Here is a 20,613-nt window from a genome sequence, read left to right as displayed (position 1 = left end):
TGGCTGCTATTGCGACGTTGGCCGCGCCGTCTTCATCTCCTGAGGAGAGCAAGATCTCAAGCTGCACGAGGAGCAACAGAAACAGAAACCATTTCAGGATCCGCTAAACAAAGCAGTGGGCAACTCCGGTCACTCCCACTGTCACTATTCCATATATCTGATTTCTAATCGTGCTGCTCTAACACAATTGATCGTCTGTCTCACCCAGTTCTTGTAATAATCCTCCTTCAACAGTGAAGAGTCGTGCGCTCGCCGGAGAACTCCCAGCAGCCTCTCTTGTCTCTGTAAACATTTTCATCCATTTCATCCTGTTAAAGGTCACATGCACCAAGAGCCTAGCAGACTTTGGTCAAAAAGTGCAACTGGTTGCCAGTCAATCACGATGCGCTAACACCCCGAGTTAACATAACAAGCATGTTCTGGTCTTTTATTCACACACAGTGACAACGTGAAGAGCAACCAATAATTACCTTTTCCATCAGCTCCTGGACGTTTGTATTCCTTTTCACCCTCTCAAGACAGAAGGCGATGTAGGAGGTCCACATGGGTTCTACAGGAGGTAACAACAACTAATCAAGTCCAAGTACAAGATGGCGCCCGAGTAGGCTGCCGTCTGCTGCTCATGAGCCTTGCTTTTTTTTGTGTTGTTTTTGTGTTTTCTTTAGTTATTTTCAGTTGTTGTGCATCATGTGGAACGGATACGGATTGTTTTTCAGTATTTTTGGCCAGGTGGAGATTCTGCTGAGCAGTTGCGCCTTTTTGGCAGCACGAATATGCCAGCACTGTTTTTGATTGGGAGGAATGTCGGTGCCATTTGACTGTCATCGCTGCACAGCTCTGGGGCCATAGTGCTTTTTTTGCACCTGTAATGGGCGCCGATGCCCATGTGGAACTGTCGCGGCTTGGAATTGAAGCGGATATATGTGGGACACAAGATGTGAGACAATCTCTTTCGTCAATGGATGCTACTTTTCACCAGTGCAATGATGCACTGGTGAAAAGGACGCTTTGATCCTCTCCTCTTTCATCTAGAACTGCTTCATACAACAAAGAAGGTGCGGTAAGTGCTGAAGATTGAATGTCTGTGTGTAGTCATATTATTTTGTTTTTTTTTTTACTTTAAGATGGCGCAGTGACAGTGGCTACCGTTCCAGCAGCTCCTGTATTTTGTCTTTCTACTTCTTACTTTCCTTTCCTCTTCATTACATAACTTTGTTGCTGTGAAATGTTAATTTATTCACTGCCAGACTAATAAGAGGTAATACAATCAGCGAATTTCCTCCAAAACTGGAATCCCTGTATTTTCCCCAAAAAAAATCCTCGACGAAATTCATGTATTTCTTCAAATCCCTATTTTCATTAAAATGTGTTAAATTAATGTTTTCTCTTTCCAAATTGTTAAATGAATACCTTCATTTCCACAAATGTGGAAAAAAACAAGAATTTCCTTTAATTGTGGCTTCTCTTATTTGAGTAAAATATGAATTTGACTTTGCTACTTTGACCTTCACCGCTGCCAGTATGTTGCGTGATCTATTTTCACCGCAATACAAGCGTGCTGCAGAAAACTTCCAAAACCAAGTAACATAAAATAAAAAACATCTTTCTGAAATGCTTGAAATCATCCCACGTTTTGAGATCATCTAATGAGAATTTATACATGTGAAGACCCTTACCAGTATTGATGCATTCGAGTCCTTTTTCATAGACCTGGCAGCATTTTGCCTCTCTCCGGTCAACTTCCAAAGCACGGCCCCTGACGGTCTGGAGTTCCTCTCCCACTCCTCGAGCCTCCAGCTCCCTCTTGGCCAAGAAGTTCCATGTCGCGCTGTCATCGAGGAATTTGGTTTGCAAACTGGAAAACAAGTGGACAGGAGAGTTTGGGTAAGCGTCATTCTGGATGCTTGGTTGAGTGGTGACTTACTCCTGGAAGATGGCCTCTCGGAGGTCTTTGGTGAAGTCAAAAATGGATGCAATGTTGAGGAGTGAGATGACAAACTCTGCATCTGTGGAACACAAAGTTACTTAATATAGTCAGACAGTATCGAAAAATAATGTCGGAAATTTCAAACAAGAGCCAAGCCCACCTTTGTTTTTCTCTGTGGCATCGTTGTAGACGACCATTGCCAGTTTCCCACTCAGGATCTCTGCAGAGAACTCGTAGCCCTCCTTTTATCGATTAAAAACAATTGAACTGTATTATTTACTTTATCATCCATCTTCTCCAAAGCACCCCACATTGTCTACTTATTTTTATATTCATAATAATACATTTCTTTTATAAGCGCCTTTAAAACTCTCAATGTCGCTTTACAGTCACAGGATAAGTTTTTCTGTGGGTGAGCAGCGGCAGCCACACGCGCCAGCAACCCGGAAGTAACTCAAATAGATAAAAAGCTAGCGAGCTATCTGATAGCTAGCCAGACAGCTAATAGATAGCAAATCTGCCTCGATTTCTTTCTTTCTTGGACTTTTCTTGACATACATTTGTAAAAGTTGTACAGACGCTCCCCAACTTACGAACGAGATACATTCTGTCCGGTTGTTTGTAAGGTGAATTTGTTCGTAAGTTGGTTCAGTGCTATATTTTGTATGGAATGTATGTTTAAGGCTTGTATAAGTATGTTTAAGTAACCTGTATTGGGTTGTACTGAAAAAGAAACATTTAATAAAATATACCCTCTATAAGGATATGTACAACTGCAGAGAATACGACATATGTTCTCACAGCGCCTCACGTCGGTATTAGCGGCGGAAAGAAGCACTACTCGGAAAAAGGCGCGCAATACAAAATCTAACTTGTAGCATCTGTGTCCCAACGTTTTTCAACATACCCGCAAAAATGTTCCTATGTACCATTGTTCGTAACTTGAATGTTCATAAGTAGGGGAGCATCTGTACAATTACATTGAAAAACAAACGCTGACGCGAATGGCTGTCGCTGCTCAGCCGCACAAAAAAAAAAAAAAAAAAACAGTGACTTTAAAGCGTCCTTGAGAGTTTTGAAAGGCGCTTGGAAATTAAATGTCCTATTATTATTCAAGTGAAAATAATGCACGATCGTAGCAGCACCGCATCGCCCATTGTGCAGCTGCTTCACGCCAGACGAGAGAACAACTGCAGCATCAGTGACGTTTTTATAACATTGACAGCTAACCTCATGCCTTTTAAACGATTTTAAAGGCTGTTCTCTCCTTGAATTTTGAACTCTGCCCTCTGGGTCCCCCACAAAGATTATAACAACTTATTCTTGACATACTGACTGCGATATTTTCAATTCTGCTTATGTTGTAAACTTTGTGAAGAGAACAGTGCCACTCTCTGCGAGACATTTTTTTAAATCTAAGTATACTTCTCAACTTCAGGATCATGGCCCACTCACAATCTCAATCTGAGCATTTTCCAACTCTGCCTTCTGTTTCCTCAGCTTCTCGCAGTGTAGAAGTTCCATGCGGAAGTACTGCAACATACAGCGGAATTAGCTTGGGTGTCAAGAGGAGGGTAAGTGGAGCATAAATTCTTGCTCCTTACTTCCTGGTAGAGTTTTTTGTTGCTTGGGTGGAAGCGCAGAGCCCTGAGAAACAAATGTCGGGCACTTTCCGAGGAATTCCTCTCTTCCAACTCACTTTTGGCTGCCATGATCCACAGCGCTAGAGACAAACGGGTATGTGTGTATTTACACATGCCAAAACAGCATCAAGCGGTTTCGCTCATATTCCCAGAAAAGAAAATTTGAAAGGGTCGAAGACAAACGGTACCTGGTTTATCGGGGTGGATGGCCAGCATTGCGGAGAAGACCTTGCTGAGCTGCCCCTGCGTGGCCTGGGGAAAGATACCATGATCACCGACTTAAACCTTTGCTACATGAGTGAATTGACAATAATTATTTTGTACATACCCATTTCTTACAGAAGGCGACATGTGAGAGCCAAAGCTGCAAATCGTCCTGCAAAGCAAAGGTACAGTTTGCATTGGTTTATTTCATTTTCATACATTACGAACTACAGTAACAATAATACAAATTGCATTTTCTGAGTTTTAATTCTCAGTACATTTGACTTAACTGTCGTGCAAATGAAACAAAGCACTTCAAGTGACTTTTTCTTGTAACAGTATAGTTGTTAATCAATTACCAGTGCAGCATAATAGGATTGTTTCATTTTAGTCGTCCAACACATCCATATCATATTTTACGACCTTCCAAAAATACCTTCCACTTATTTGTGGCCCTTCTGAAGACACTGTTGATTCGGTGTATGATGGGGAACTCAATTTCTTCCTTCTTGAAGTGGTAGCGTATGTGCTGTAAAAGCATAGATGAGACGCAATTTGTAAAACAACCCAGACGAATATAATGATCATCATCATGTCATAAATATACTGTAATAGATCCACTAACCGCTCTCCTCTTCTTGACCAACTGGAGGACGTTCACTTCATACTGCAATTTAACAACATTACCCATGAATGAACCTTTTCAACATAACTTAGTTTAATGTGTGTGAATTAGAAGTTTGATGACTGGACCTGTATGTATGCTAAAAAGTCATCTTTATTGATGATCAGCCTGTGGAGTTTGTATTCCAGTGATGTCACCTTCTTGATCATGGCTCTGCAAAACACAAAATTTGTGTGACTTATTGAAGATGAGTACAAGTTAGATATTATGTATGTGTTCTTCCATCATTTAAAATACGCCAATTTGTTATGGTGAAAACAGTTTCAGGTTTTTAGTTTATGGTTTAAGATATATTTTTAATTTTAGTTTATGGCCGAAATTCAAAAAAATGTAACTCGTCACTTATTAAACTTATCAGAGTGATTTTGATGTCATTGGAAATTTTATTTCGTGCTTTTTATCGGATAAATTGTTCCTATTTCATACAACCATTTTTGGATAAGCTTTTACTAAAAGGTTGCATCGCTTGTTTTTCTGTTCGTCTTATCAAAACGCCGTAAATGAGACGTTAAGGAGTCCTACCGAAAGCTATTTACGCGTGATGTTTTTTGTTTGTCGAATGAACAACGTACGATCATAGTTCGAGCACATTTAAGTTTGAGTGTGTTCTCTCACTTGACTTCTTTCTTGGTGAAGAGTCCCACTCTTTCCAGTTGCTCCAATTCCGGAATTCTGTCCTCGATACGCTGCTGAACGATCTCTGCCATCTCGCCCACTCACAAGAATTAAATTCACCGATCAAATTAAATAAAAATTGTGCCACGAGAGTGCACACGTTAGCGACAAATCAACTCCCTCACATGTCCGGAAGTTGTGATTCTCTACACTTCCGGGTACTTTATCAAATAGCTCCGATTGGAAAACAAATACGCATACTGTGTAAACTCTATGTAAAACTGTAGTTACTACAGTATACCCTTTAATAGGTATAGTAATCGTATATAATCGTATAGTTACTACAGTGTAGTAACTATAACCTCTCGTTACATCGATTATTATTAAAAAAAAAAAAAAAAAAAAAAAAAAAAAAAAACTGGACACTTGTAAATATGGGTTGTTGCAATATATCTAAATGCATCTCTTGATTCTGCACTATGTACAGTCTTGTTTATAGAACGGTTTTTGCACATCTACATTTGCACAGTATACAGTTGACATTTTTATTTTGTTATGCTTAGAATATCTTGTTTTCTATCCTTTCACTCCCACCCCAACCCCATCCCTCTTCAATTGCTGCTGTGGACTGCAAATTTCCCCATTGCGGGACGAATAAAGGTATTCTGATTCTGATTCTGATTCTGATTCTGATTATGTAAGTCAAGAGTTCAATAACTTTTTTTGATCAAGTACCACCCCACAAAACGCAGCCACCTTCGGGGCCATCATGAATACACTGAAACAATACGTTGTCATCATAAATAAACAAATAATACTCAGCAGGGGGTGCATTCCCCAAAAAATGAAAACTGCAAGATATTTGACCATACTTAACAAAACACATGGCTATAATATTTAATTAAAATGCATTGCACATAAAACAAACATGTACTTAGTGTTTTCAAACACACTTCTGAAAGGTTGAATGCAGATACAATATGTCACGATTTGCAAGGTGGTGGTGGTGAATCCAAAAAAAGCAGGTAAGGCACTGATTTAAACGACCAACACCAGTGCAGCTGCAGATGGGGCCCTACAGTGTCACCCATTGGTCACGAACTGAAACGTGACATTGTATATCTAAATATTGGTTAGATACAGTACAATGGAACTGTCCTTAATAATATAAACAAAAATAATGACAGTACTGAAGTGAAAAATAAACCAAAGAACAAACTGTGCAACGCAATAAACATTATGGAGGACACTGATTTGCTGTGGCGACCCCTTGAAGGGAAAAGCCGAAAGGAAAAGAAGAAGATAAGGTTAATCTTATTTTAGAAATAGAAATTACTGCGATTGGTTGGCGGACGGTTCAGGGTGGCCGGCCACATTATCTATGCTGGGATGTCGGTGTAGGACGCTCAACAAGGTGGTGTGGGGTGGACACATTTGCGTTGGGGAGACGCAGCCATTGCATGTGGCTCCCTGAGGAGGTGAATTGCCACACTAGTATGTTTCAAGCAGCTAGGCACTCCAATGGATTTCACCCTTCTTAACAAGTTTGAATTTAGCTTTTTAAAAGAATAGATATTCACACAATTCAACAAGTTACTAATTAAAATATTGCTCGGCTTTAGACGTGTGCGATGATGTCTCCGGTTTTGATAGTTATTTAATTCGTTTAGAAAATTGGTGAGTCAAAATTTGTACCGATGTGTGGCGAAAATTATTGATGTTCTGCAGAGGAAAATACGCGAGCCGGTCAGTATGAATTCGTCCACTTGAACGCTCGCTTCGTTTCCCGCAAAATCGCAGAACCCAAGAGCGGGTACGCGTCACTTCTTGTTTCCAGTAGCCAATTGCAGCCGTGGATTCTCACAGTCTGCTTCTTATTGGTTGACAAATAAGCTATGCTCTGTTGTTCATTCCAAATTGAAGGCACGCCGCACGGCGATAAATTACTCTTAGATGTTATTAACGTCACGAACATTATACAGCCCTTATCCGACAAAATAGCAATATTTGTGGCTGTAAGCGGCAACCCGCAGATCTACCGGTTCGTTTACCGGTCAACTATGCTAGCATCGCTAGCTAACTAGCCAGCGACCAGGTTCTCGTCGCGTCCTGTTCATCTTCATGGGCTTCCGCTGTTGATTCTTCCAGGCTTGTGCTGGAGGCAGCGAGGCTAAGAAATTGATGCCATCCGCCAGGGTAGGTTGGCTTTATACATGTCGAATGCACTCAAAATCGAATTACTTCATTAGTATTAGTTTCACGTCGGACTAAAAGAACACTGACTCAAGCTTAATAACGTGCTAGCAAGTGTGGGTTTTCGTTAGCTGCCGTGCTAGTCGTTGCGGTAACTTTTGCCGCACAGCCATTGTTTGTCCAGTAATTTTGTGTGTTTTGTAATATTTATGTTATGCGCGCTTGTAGAATTCCGGCCACATTATGAGCGGGGCGGGTTGCAAAGCGAACGGTGCGGTATACCCCGCCTCGTCGGCTATGTTGAACTCCGTGAAGAAGCCGAAAATGGAGCAGATTCAGGCCGACCATGAGCTCTTCCTCCAGGCCTTCGAAAGTGAGACTTCAGCCTTGCACTACGTCGCCGTTTGGTTTGCCTTCACCAATATTTTCAATCAGTGGTTTCTATTTGGTACTTTGCTCCCAGTTTAATTGTATTCAAGTCTTATGTTGACATGCATATTTCGTCTGGTTATCAACACCCATGTTGTTCCTCACATCCAGTAAATGTCAAGTGGGATATTTGTACAGGGGTATATACAGTCATAAAATGTACTGTATTCATAATCACCGACTTCATTGGGGTTTAAACAGAAACAGGAAAAACTGAAAAAAGTAGGGTCTCTGTAGTTAGATTAGTTACTGGTTTAACTCAGTCGGCCAGCCTCCTTCATTTGAGTATAGGCAAGGTAGGGCAAGTTTAGTTGCCCACCACATGTTTACATTACAGCAGCATTTACATTACAAAGACTTGAGCCGTTTGATTGTTTTTCTCCCATCCTGAGAGCTGAGCAATCAACGACGTTTCTTTTCATTTTGATTTATTTATAATTTGTTAATACTGTAGATATTGGTTTTTGTTAAGTGCAGTTTATTTGCTTTCTTTCCCAGAGCCAACACAGATATACAGATTTCTTCGCACCAGGAACTTGATTGCAGTAAGTTACACAATCATTTTCTTTCATGCTTTTAATTAATTGAATATCTAAAGAAATAATTGCTTCCCCCTCCCTTTTAGCCGATATTTTTGCACAGGACTCTCACCTTCATGTCTCATAGAAATGGCCGCTCCAATGCCAAAAGGTACAAGAAGTATCACAAATGCATCTATCTCGACACTTTGTTGTCTTATGTGTGAAAGATAAATTCTAAGTCTCCTGCTTTTTGTTTCCAGGAAACCATTCAAAATAGATAACATGTTGCAAACTGTAGAGAAGATGAAGGGAGAGCAGGAATCTCCCAGGTTGGTCCGAAACCATCTTTCAGTGTTACAACCAATAACCAAATGAATAATGTCATTGAATTTAATTTCCACTTTTGTGTGTTTTTAGCTTATCTTCTCATCTGCAATTAACTTTTACTGGGTTCTTCCATAAGGATGGTAAGTAGTCCTGTGGTTGTACCCATAAGCATTGAAAGGTGTCCTCTGATTCCAAATGACCCCAGAAAGAAATGCAACCTAATAAAATATTTGTGATATGTCTACCTTTTCATATAAAAAAAAACATATTTTATTTATTCCCAAACTCAAATAATTATGAGTTGAGCCAATTTTCAACTCTGTTGGTAACCAAAAAGCATCCAGTGAGACAGTGTAAACAGACTGACAACATTCACCCAGGCTCAATTCGGCTGACAGTTTCCAGTCAAATATTAAAAATAAGTTCATATTATAGTGATCTACTCTGACCACTTTTCCATTCTATTGATGGCAGTTTTATTTTGTCTTTCCTGCATCTAGAAAAGCCATCTCAGAACTCAGAGAATGAGCAAAATTCTGTCTCCTTAGAGGTGCTACTTGTCAAAGTCTGCCATAAAAAACGCAAGGTAAGTCATAACATTCAGCCTCTTTCATCGTGTCATCTTATTTGCTTATTCTTCTGCTCCTTGCAGGATGTCAGCTGCCCAGTTAAGCAAGTGCCTACAGGTAAAAAGCAGGTGCCTTTGAACCCTGACAGCCAGCAAAGCAAGCTGGCCTCCTGTCCCTCCTTAGTGGTGTCCAGCAACGAATTTGAGCCCAGCAACAGCCACATGGTCAAGTCGTACTCGCTCCTCTTCAGGGTGTCGCGCACGGGCCGCAGGGATGCCAACGGCCTGCCCAACGGCGAAGCAAACGAGAACATCGGTAAGCAGCTTCTAAAAGTCAGCGGTGAAGCTTTCTATGATACAAATGGAATGACAATATATCCGTGTGTGTAGATGTGAGAGATACTCAAAGTAGAAAGAAGAGGAACTCGTCTCATAAGGAAGAAGGGGACACAACGGAGACATATGTTGCTCAAATGACTGTCTTTGATAAGAACAGGTACATTTATAGATCTTTTACGACTCATCTACACTCATAACAACAAACCATCAAGTGACATTCCCTCCGCCAATATACTTCATTTTGTAAAAAAAAAAAATATTGCCAGAGGCCATGGCCAGCGCTTTATCGGCACCCAAACAAGAAAAACCAAAACCCAAACAAATTCGGGAATGGCACGCTACGTCATATTTTCAATTCCCGAATAAATTCGTGAATGGCAGTGAATGAGTTAATTGACTCGGTGACCTGTGCAGGAGGTTGCAGTTGCTGGATGGAGAGTATGAAGTGTCCATGCAGTGGATGGAGGAAAGCCCCGTGAGCAAGAAGCGAGCCACGTGGGAGACCATTCTTGATGGCAAGGTGATGCTCACAATCCCGGTTCCACTGCTCGTATTTGTCATCACAAACCACTAACCAATGTGATGTTGTATCCGTCTCTTTCTTCAGAGGCTGCCACCATTTGAAACGTTTTCTCAGGGACCCACGTTGCAATTTACTCTACGCTGGACTGGTGAGGCCAGTGGGAAATCCACAGCCCCCGTCGCTAAACCTCTAGCTACCCGAAACTCGGACAGCTCTGGCCCTATGGAGACCAGAACTAGTCACCACAGGGCCACTCCCTTAGGTGAGACCTTTTTTTCTTATGAAACAACTCCCCTGCATTTGTATTTTCATGTTATACAATTCAGCTCAAATAGATGTTTTTTTCTTTTGAAAACGGACAACTGTATAGACGCCCCCCTACTTCCGAACATTCGGTGCATACGAACATCTTTGTAGTAACATATGTAGTATTCTCCTGTTGTACATGTAGATATTTTCATAGAGCATATAGTTTTTTAAATGTTTATTTTTTTAGTGCAAATCAATACAGGTTACTCATACAAGCCTTAAAGGACAACCGACACCATTTTTTTGTTTGCTAACTGACATCAGAAAAACGTTTTATAGCATCTAAAATACCCAAAACATGCAGGCTGATATTTTTAGTCAAATTAAAAACACCAATTAAAAACACCATTAAAAACACCAATAAAAATGAGAAATGAAAAGTTTCCAAAAACAACTTCAAAATAAAACCGGAAATTTCAGTAGGTCCCGCCCCCTTGTTCGTGACGTCACGCCAAGACGTCTTGCCTTGCTCGAGAATCAAAACAATGGCTTCAGATTAGGAGAAGATGCTTTCTTGTTACTCGTCCAGTTATGAATAGGATTCAAATAGTTCTGAAGAGGAAAGCATAAATGTTTGCAATCGATTAAATAAGTCCTTCCGTGTCAATTTGAGGCATCTGGACTGTAATGTAGCATCCCAGCTGATTTGTCTGCTGGGAATTTGTGTCAGCAAATATCAAATACAGTAAAGTCTCGTTAAATCGATATTCTTGGGAGTCCGAAAAAATATCGATGTAACCGGGACTATCGATATATCCGACCCTGCGCGCATGTAATTTTCTCCTTGCGTTCATAGAAATAGTATCGTAATAAGCGGTACTATCGATATAACCGATATCGATATAACGAGACTTTACTATAGTTGTGTTGGTGCAACACACAATGATTCACCATCGCGTTATTTATGTGTTTTCCTTCTAATTTTGCCATCAACATCATCACAAAGTTATCAGACTAAACAAAGTACTGCAAAATGCATTGTGTGTCGCTTTCTCGGTCAAGGGTGTTCCAAACGTGACGTCACATGGGGATCGTCATCAACTAGAAAACCAGACTTCCTGGATATTCAGCGCGAGTCTTAAAATATATAGCTATATGCGGTGGAATCTTTGTAAAATACGCTCAGTAGAAGTCATTTGAAGTGATTTTACAAATTATGGACACAACTTTTCCGGAGGTGTCGGTTGTCCTTTAAACGTACATTCCATACAAAATATAGCACTGAAGCAACTTACGAATGAATTCACCTTACGATCAACCGTTCGGAAAATATCTCGTTCGCAAGTTGGGGAGCGTATGTACAATAGTAACATGTTTTGACAAAGTGCTTGATTGACTGGTTGTACAACTCCTCCGGGTGTTCCTTTTCAGCAGTGAAGGAGTCGGTCAGCACAGATATCCACATGAGGAAAGAACTAGTCCCGTATGAGCCACGCCAAAAGTTACGGATATTTTATCAGGTACTTTTTAATAAGGACGATGATCAATAACGTACATCTGTCGACGTGTCTTTCATCGTCCATTTACTGGACATGTTGTGTGACCTTTTTTTGACTTAGTTCCTGTACAACAACAATACGCGGCAACAGACGGAAGCGAGGGATGACCTTCACTGCCCTTGGTGCACGCTAAATTGCAGCAAACTCTACAGCCTCCTCAAACACCTCAAACTCTCACACTCACGTTTCATCTTCAATTATGTGGTAAGGGACAATAATATTCCCAGCATGTCTTGTGTGGAAGTAAAAAACAAATATTGGCCACTTTCTCCTGTCCGCCATTCTGGATTTAACGTATTTTCCGGTGTGTAAGGCGCACTTTGTTAGTTGACTTTGTTGTCGATATTACTTCACATATAAGGTGCACCTGCGTGTAAGGTGCAGGGTAATCTTTTGAAGAAAATGATGGCTTTTGGGTGCGCCTTATACACTGGAAAATACGGTAGTTAGCAGGTAATGGACCTTTTGAATGATAATAACAACTGAGGCACTTTAGTTGAATAAATTATCATTTTAACTCATTCACTGCCAGATGATGTGTCCACTCCAGTGCAAGGGTTTTTGTTTTTGTCATTTTCACTTAAATTGCAGAACTCATAGAATATTAAGTCTTGGGACTACATAAACATTCAATGCAGCATAAGAAACCATAGACTATCTTCTTTCATCAGAAAAAAAAGTTCATGTCAAGCTTATTTGGTTCTGGAGTTATCTGCAGTGGAAGTGGGGGCAGCTGTACAAAAGGTAAATGCTGCTCCTTCGTGGGAGGGAAAAACATTGCCAGATGTCTGACGGGAGCTTGAGTCACTCCCCCCGCCTTCCACGCAAAAAAAAAAAAAAAAGAACAAATGCAGGAATGGCAGTGAATGAGTTAAGCTGCATTTACAAATCATGGGGAGCGCCTAGGGTTAAAATATTACTGCTTTATGTCGCCTGATTTACCTGGTTTACTTTACAATATAATACAACCTAATTTATATAGTGGTTTCACAACAGCTGCAGCTGTAACAAACCGCTTATCATAATAGTCAACACAAAGCAAAATAATAAACAACAGGAACATAAAACATGGACAGTTGTGCTATCTGAAGGACTTTCTCCATGTACTTTAAAAATAATGTGCCGCCGCAATTGGCCCCCCCTAAAAAAAAACCCAAAAGTCCTAAAAATGATTGGAACACAAAAGCAATTGAATGTAGTAATTTCACTTTTTAAAATGTTATTTTTAAATAGACAATAAATGCGTCTTGTGATAAGAAAGATATGCACATTTTAAAATGAAACCACGTTAATACTTCCTGGGTTTAGTTCCACTTGAAGAACAGCAAAATCATTGAATGAAATATGAAAAAAAAAACATGAGTTGATCTATTGTTGTGGTGTCACGGATATTTTCCCCCAAATTGCCAGTATTCATGCCAGAGTATTTCCAATGTTGAGCAAAATAAAGTGATATATCATAACAAAGCAATTAATACAACTGATTTACTCATTTGTAGCCTCACCCCAAAGGAGCAAGGATAGACGTGTCCATCAACGAGTGTTATGACGGCTCATACGTTGGCAATCCTCAGGACATCCACAGCCAACCAGGCTTCGCCTTTAGCCGCAACGGCCCCGTAAAGAGGACCGCCGTCACTCACATATTGGTTTGCAGGTAACCCCGTTCACCACACCGTGACATTGCTTCGAATGACTTGATTAAATGCTAAAGCACTAAAAAGTTGAGTCTGTGGTATTATTATATGACGCTAAAGCAGACATATGGGCAAACTACGGCCCGCAGGCCACATACGGCCCGTTAGGATTTTTAATCCGGACCGCAGAATTTATCCAAATTATAGTAAAAACAGTGTCTGAAAGTCATGACAAAAAGTTAGCGGACAACAGGGCAGACATCTCTGAAAAGTTGCCTGCCCGGCCATAAAGCTGCCTGCGCCATTTTTCACAACTTGAAACACAATAAGACGAGTAATGGCAAAAAAAAAAAAACATTGTCGCAAAGTATTATTTTTTTAAATGAAGGCTGTACCTACTACAAATGCTACCTTGGTTAATTTACGGTAAATATCCATGGCTGAAGAGTTTGCTCCAGTTGTTGTTTGTCGTCATGGTGCACAATGCAATGTTTGCATTGCCTGCTACAAGCCACTAAGCGCCTTTCATAACTCAAGTACACTTTACAGCACAGGTGTCAAAGTCAAGGCCCGCGGGCCAAATCCGGCCCGCCACATCATTTTTTTCGGCCCGCGAAAGCAAATCAAACTTGTTAAATTCCATGATGATTGCTAAAATCTGAGCCAAAATTTCATATTTTTGGATGTCAACCACAATAAAAGTCATTATTCTTGACTTCAGATTTGAAAATGAGTTATTCATTAATTTGCTGTGTGCTCTATATGTAATATTTGAAGGGATTTAAACATTCTAATGTGTTCCCCAAAGTCATAACGGCCTTCGAAAGGAAACCATAACTACAATGTGGCCGCGGCAAAAAATGACTTTGACACCCCTGCTTTACAGTCACGGTATAATGTAAATGTACGTTTTTTAGCGTCACTAATTTTGTTAGCTTCATTTGAATCTTTCTTCTGGGCTGAGGTTCTGTGTATCTATTTTGGAAAATGATATGCTAATGCACAACCTTATCACGCTTGGGAAAGTCCGAAGCGTGAAGCAGGCTTCTGACTGGCTGCCGTGGCGAGTATGCAAATTTCAACTGCAGGTAGCCTATGTCTGAGTGCTTAGCAACGATACACGTGTACTGTTTGCGCCTGAAGGCGAGGGCGTCCGTGGCGAGTTTGTAGAGCGTGCGGTCACAATCCATCCATGATTTTGCGGAATTTAACACAAGTAGATATTATTGAGTTTGAGTATTTCGTTGTGTAATAATATGTTTTGAATGTTGAAAGTGATTGCATTGTTCAATAAAAGTTCATTTCTTTAACTTTGCACCTTCGATTGAAACTTATTAAAAACAGACGCAATCTTAATACATCACAGTGCGTATGTTATTTTAATCTATTTCCATTTCCTCCTCCCAGTATCTGCAAAATAGTATGTAAATGCCATATCTTGCATATTCCTTGAGAAAAATTTATTAACTGATAAGGGCTATTTTTCACATTTGAAAGACAGTTAATAAATTGGGTTGTAGTGTTCTTACTGTGCGGAGGTTTGCACACACTACATTTAATGATTTAGGTTTAGTATATCCGGCCCAACACGCCCTCCAAATGCTCCTGGCCCGGCCCCTCTGTTAAATTTTAGAACCCATTGTGGCCCGCGAGTCCCGCTAAACGGTTATTTTGTGTTTTTTTTTTTTTTTTTCATCTGCAGGCCCAAGAGGACCAAGCCGAGCCTTTCTGAGTTCCTGGAATCCGAGGACGGCGAGTTGGAACAGCAAAGGACTTACGTGAGCGGACACAACCGCCTCTACTTTCACAGTGACAGCTGCATGCCGCTGCGACCCCAAGAGATGGAAGTGGACAGTGAGGATGAGCGAGATCCTGAGTGGCTCAGAGAGAAAACGGCAACGGTAATCAAACATGGCCACTGCTTTTTTTTTTTTTTTTTTGACGACTTGCCAGAAACTATTTAGTGAAATGATTCAGATGGGGCTGTGCAATTGTTGCTTGTTCAGAAAGATGTCTTGTTGCCAAAATATCTGTAGGCATAGATGCACAAAAAAAGTAACTGATTTACTGCCATTCACGAATTTATTTGGGAATTGAAAATATAACGTAGTGTCATGCCCGAATTTGTTCGGGTTTTGTTTTTTTCTCATTTGGGTGCCGATAAAACGCGGGCCATGGTCTCTGGCAAAGTTTTTTTTCTCCTTTCCACAAGGGGGAAGCATTTCCCTTTTTTCTATGTTAGTGCTTTGTTCCAGCTTCAGCTGTTGTTAAAGCTCTATATAAAGCAATACGTACATGTATTGCATTGTATTTTGGACAGCCACCCCCATTTCAAGCTCATATAACTCCAGACCCATATAACTTAGACTCTCTTCTTATCAGAAAAAAAATAGTTAATTCCTAAGGTTTCTAACGCTGTACTGAATGTTTATGTAGTCCTAAAACTCCTTTGGTCCTGGAATTCGTAAAAAAAAAAACTGCCACTGGAGTGGACACATTTTTGCACGTCTGGCAGTGAATGAGTTAAAAATTCAACAAAGCTGCGGCCTAACGGATTGAAGCATCTCCTCACTTCAACCGAGATGCTAGGACTTGAGTTGCCACGAGATGGCACCAAAGCAATATTGACATCTTCTATTTTGGCTCGACCACAATAACCAAGTAAACTTTTTTGTTTTGTGAATGCCGGACTGTAAAATAATTACCAGAGTATAAGGCGTATATTTTAGTATATGGTATATTTTAAAACTTTTTCCATATATAAGGTAAATGACTGATATATATAACGTAAATGAACAGTTTTAGAAATATAATACATACATATATAACAGTTTTCCAAATATAAGGCACACCACATTATAAGGCGCTACCGTTGGAGGCTGGGGTGACGCACTACTTCTTCTACAGGGGGAAATTGCTGCTGACAGTAGTTGCGAGACCTGTTGTGGCTCAATATGACTTCACATATAACCCGCAGGGTCTTCTTTTGAAGAATATCGAGGCTTTTGGGTGCACCCTATACACGGTAAAATACGGTAAACGGGCACACATCCCAGTTTGCAGGCCATGAGAAGTTAAAAGTGTGGGAGTATTTCAGACTGAAATGTAAGGCGATAACTTTAGCACGTAATCATTGTCATATAAACATTGCACTCATCTGAAGTCATCCAATGTGAAGCCACATTGGGCCCGAACCAACTGTGCAAATGAGTGAAATTCTTTTTCGTGTCCGGGATTCTCTGTTATTGATGATGACTGTGGGGAATTTATGGCTTGTTTTATTACCAAGATGACACGTTCATCATATGCCTGTGAGCATCATTGTTGTTTTGAGCATTTATTTTCTTATTTGTCCAGCAACTGGATGAATTCACAGATGTCAATGAAGGCGAGAAGGAGGTGATGAAGCTGTGGAACCTTCATGTCATGCAGCACGGGTATGTGAATACCAAATACAGTGATACCTCTGTTTACGAACCCCTTGGCTTACGAACTTTTCGGTTTAGAAACATTACATTGATGAAAATTTTACCTTGGCATACAAACTTTTTTTCTTATGCGGAGCTGACTCAATGAGTGATGTCGTTCGTGAACAAGCCAGTTCTTCTAACAACAAAGTGGCAGCTGACTCTTTTTGTCCTCTATTCCCCGCCCCCAGTCTTCGATTAAAGCCACGTGATTGGTCAAGAACGCAGCAATGAGGGGCCGTGGTTTAAACATTAAAGAGACAGCCAGACGACAGTGAGAGAGTTTCAACTTTGATAATTCAAAGGCAGAGTGTAGACTGCAAGGTTAAAATATCCCATCAATCAGGCATCACAGACAACCTGCACAAGCCATCTGTACACTTTATGCAAAAAAGCTATTAACTCAGCTAAACAGAAAACAATTGATGAGGAACTAGAGACAATCATCACAGAGAAAGCACCTACAGGGGATCCTCACCAAGTGTTTAATGCTGATGAAACCGGCCACTCCATTCCATCAAGCCATCAACGACCGTCACAAAGGTAAATAAAACAACTTTATTATATAGTAGTTTATTTCTTTAATGATAATACCATAGCAAATTTATTATACATAAAATAAGGTATATTTTGTGTAGTTTTAAAGGACAGCCGACGTCTCCGGACAAGTGTCCATAATTTGTAAAATGGCTTCAAATGACTTTTACTGAGCGTATTTTAATAAGATTCCACCGCATATATACGCTATATTTTACGTTTTAAGACTTGCGCTGAATATTCCAGAAGTCTTGTTTTTGAGTTGGTGACGAGTCTGTACGTGATGTCACTAAAGGAACGCCCCTGACCGGAAAAAAAGACACATTGTAGCAGTCCTTCCATCACGTCAATGTATTTTGCTGTACTTGTTTGGTCTGACAACCTCGTGTTGCACCCAAAAGCCGCCAGAAGAGGGCGTCCAAGCTCCGTATAAGGAATTTATCAGCCTGTGGAAACGCAGGTGGCCACAGGAGGTCGCCATTTTGTGCCTCTTTTTTTGGGTGAGACATTTCCCCCCAATGTTGCCTCAAAATGGCACGGAATAAATTCTTTAATCGATTGCAAACATGTATGCTTTCCTCTTCAGAACTATTTGAATCATATTCATAACCGGATGAGTAACAAGAAAGCATCTTTTCCGAATCTGAAGCCATTGTTTTGATTCTCCAGCAATGCAAGACGTCTTGGCGTGATGTCACGAACTGGGGGCGGGACTTTCTGAAAATGCTCAATTCGCAGCTCAATTTTTTGCAGATTTTGGACACTTTAAGTTATTTTTATTTGTGTTTTGCATTTGAATAAAAATATCATACTGCGTGTTTTGTGTATTTTAGATGCTATAAAACGTTTTTCTGATGTCAGTTAAAAAACAAAAAGTGACGTCGGTTGTCCTTTAAGGCTTAGAAAATTAGAAAGTAGAAAATTATGTTTTATGAGGACCTGGGAACAGATTATTCTCATTTCAATGGTTTCCTATGGAGAAAAAGATTTTTGGGATACACACTTTTCGCCTTACACACTCTGTCGGGGAACGAATTAAGTTCGTAAGCCAAGGTATCACTGTAATCATATTGACTCACCAGCCACTGTATATAGTCAAATAGAAATATGGCATAAAAATGAAAATACCTTCATCCAATGTAAAATGTTGTTGTTGTCCCTGTGGCAGCTTCATAGCAGACAACCAGATGAACCAAGCCATCATCCTGTTCGTGGATGACTGCGGCGCGCACATCGTCCGCCGTAACCTCTGCCGCAACTTCCTCCTTCACCTGGTGAGCATGCACGACTTCAACCTGGTGGGCACGGCCACAATCGACCGGGCCATGGCGCGTCTCAAGCAGATCCAGGAGGAACTCCCGGAAGATGCCGAGGAGCGGCAAGAGCGCGTGCTGCTCGCCGTGACGGCGGGGAGCTGCAATGGAAACGTGGCGTCTTGCGCTGTGGGGAAGCAGGGCAAGAGGACAAAAAGCGCTCTCGCGGACTGATGCAGGATGGTTAGTGGTTTCGGGAAGGGTCTTGAAGGTCCACTTCAATAAACATTTCCAACCTTTTGGTGCTTAGAGGTGTCAGCAGAGCGCCTGACTGCAAACAGACCACGATACAAGGTAAACAAGTTTTGAAAACTTGGAACTTAACCAAATATGAATGATGTAGAATTGAATCACCCACATCACGACTGGGTGAATATGAACAGATTGCAGGGGTGGGGATGCCCGGTTCATAAGAGTATTTGATCCAAGCCCGACAAAATTTTAACCCACAAATGCTCCTAATATATATACACATATATAGATATAAATCTTGGTTTTTGTTTTGTTTCTTTTTCCTAATACAATTATATGGCCTACTCTGGAAGACTGGACCCTGGTTCCCCCACCCTTGTTCTTGTGTGTCCTGCTAAAATGAGGACCGTAAGAACAACACGTTGAAAATGTACTGGTAACATGAATTGTACACATACACAGTAACCTTTTTAAAAACCCTTAGCTGATTACTTTTAGCACTTTGTGTTTTTAGATATTCCGTTTTCATAAACTAAGAGCTGCGCCCAAATGTGTTATGCAGCCTTTCCTTGGTCATCAGTGGAAAATCTGAAGAACTTGTGTTTTAGTATCATTGTTGATGCTGTGACGACAAGAAATGTCAAGCAGTTTATACAATAACGGACTGTGTTTGGGCTCCCCCAAACGTTTTTTTTTTTTTTGTTATTTTCTGGACAATAGATTTCAAAGGATAACAGTTAGATTTTAGTTTTGAGTGCCGGTTTACCAAAGGGTTTATTATCAGTATTTTGAGTTCTGTTAGTGTTTTTTCTTCTGCGTGTGGCTTTGGGTATAAACTGACAATGATGGTTCATTCCCAACCCTGATTTGGTATATTTTTTATCTCAGTCTTTTTTCATCTGGTGAGGAAAAGAGGAGAACGCTTCTCACTTTTATTTACAAAACATCCCATTGAAAATCATGTAAAGAAGTACACTTTGGATTTAGGGTTTTTATATTTAAATAAAAAAAATCACCCTAATTTATGGTGCATTGTCAAAGTGAATCTGCAAATAGGTCATGGTTGATTACAATGTTGGGTTATAATTATTGACCTCACATAACTTCAGTATAATATAATCATTTTATTTCAAGCACTTTTCAAAGCTCTCAAGGACACTTTACAGTCACTGACAAACAGATACAATAATAAATAAAATACAATGATAAATAGAAACACAGATATATATATATATATAAATATATAAATGTAAACACGGGTGCGGCATTTTATCAAAACAGTTTCAAGGACATTGATCAATAGTTGATATTCTCTTTCATGCACCTGTATTACTTTTGTTTCTATTTATAATTGTATTTTATTTATTGCATTCTATTTGTGATTGTATTTTGTTTATTATAGTACCTATGCTTGTCTGTGACTGTAAAGTGTCCTCGAGAGCTTTGAAAGGGGCTTAAAATGTAATGTATTATTCTTATTTGTTATTATTAACCTTTTCGATACCATCATCCGAAAATTTGATTTTTAGAAGAAATGTTATGCTGAATCATTTTATTGGCTTCTAAAGAATTTCAATCAAGAAATGCAGATGTTTTTTACACTATTTATATTGATCGTAAATAAAATCTCATCCCTTTTTGAAACTATCTGATTTATAGAACCAAAACCATAGATGAAGAGTTTA

At 40.0% G+C, this 20,613-nt stretch overlaps 1 protein-coding gene across 4 annotated transcripts; it reads left to right on the top strand.

Annotated features, from left to right (window-relative positions):
• Positions 1–639: 639 nt before the first annotated feature.
• On the top strand, positions 640–20,560 carry suz12b (SUZ12 polycomb repressive complex 2 subunit b). 4 transcript variants are annotated; one of them, XM_089005936.1, is made up of 21 exons: positions 640–937; positions 1,033–1,060; positions 1,709–1,884; positions 3,428–3,501; positions 3,912–3,959; positions 7,496–7,640; positions 8,195–8,241; positions 8,322–8,386; positions 8,478–8,546; positions 8,635–8,684; positions 9,045–9,130; positions 9,197–9,428; positions 9,503–9,608; positions 9,866–9,971; positions 10,059–10,236; positions 11,655–11,743; positions 11,843–11,986; positions 13,282–13,439; positions 15,122–15,320; positions 16,777–16,856; positions 18,592–20,560. In XM_089005936.1, exons 3-21 carry the CDS (start codon positions 1,821–1,823, stop codon positions 18,908–18,910), a joined length of 2,259 nt encoding a protein of 752 aa, XP_088862062.1. In that variant the 5' UTR covers positions 640–937; positions 1,033–1,060; positions 1,709–1,820; the 3' UTR covers positions 18,911–20,560. The 4 variants fall into 4 exon arrangements, with proteins under 4 accessions (XP_088862062.1, XP_088862063.1, XP_088862064.1 ...); XM_089005937.1 differs by lacking the exon at positions 640–937 and having other exon boundaries at positions 985–1,055; XM_089005938.1 differs by lacking the exons at positions 640–937; positions 1,033–1,060 and having other exon boundaries at positions 1,683–1,884; positions 11,658–11,743.
• Positions 20,561–20,613: the final 53 nt, after the last annotated feature.

Source organism: Hippocampus bargibanti, linkage group LG10 (genome assembly GCF_051943395.1).
Source record: "Hippocampus bargibanti isolate YZ-2025 linkage group LG10, ASM5194339v1, whole genome shotgun sequence".
NCBI classification, from domain to species: Eukaryota; Metazoa; Chordata; class Actinopteri; order Syngnathiformes; family Syngnathidae; genus Hippocampus; species Hippocampus bargibanti.
This window is presented reverse-complemented; position numbering and strand designations above follow the sequence as displayed.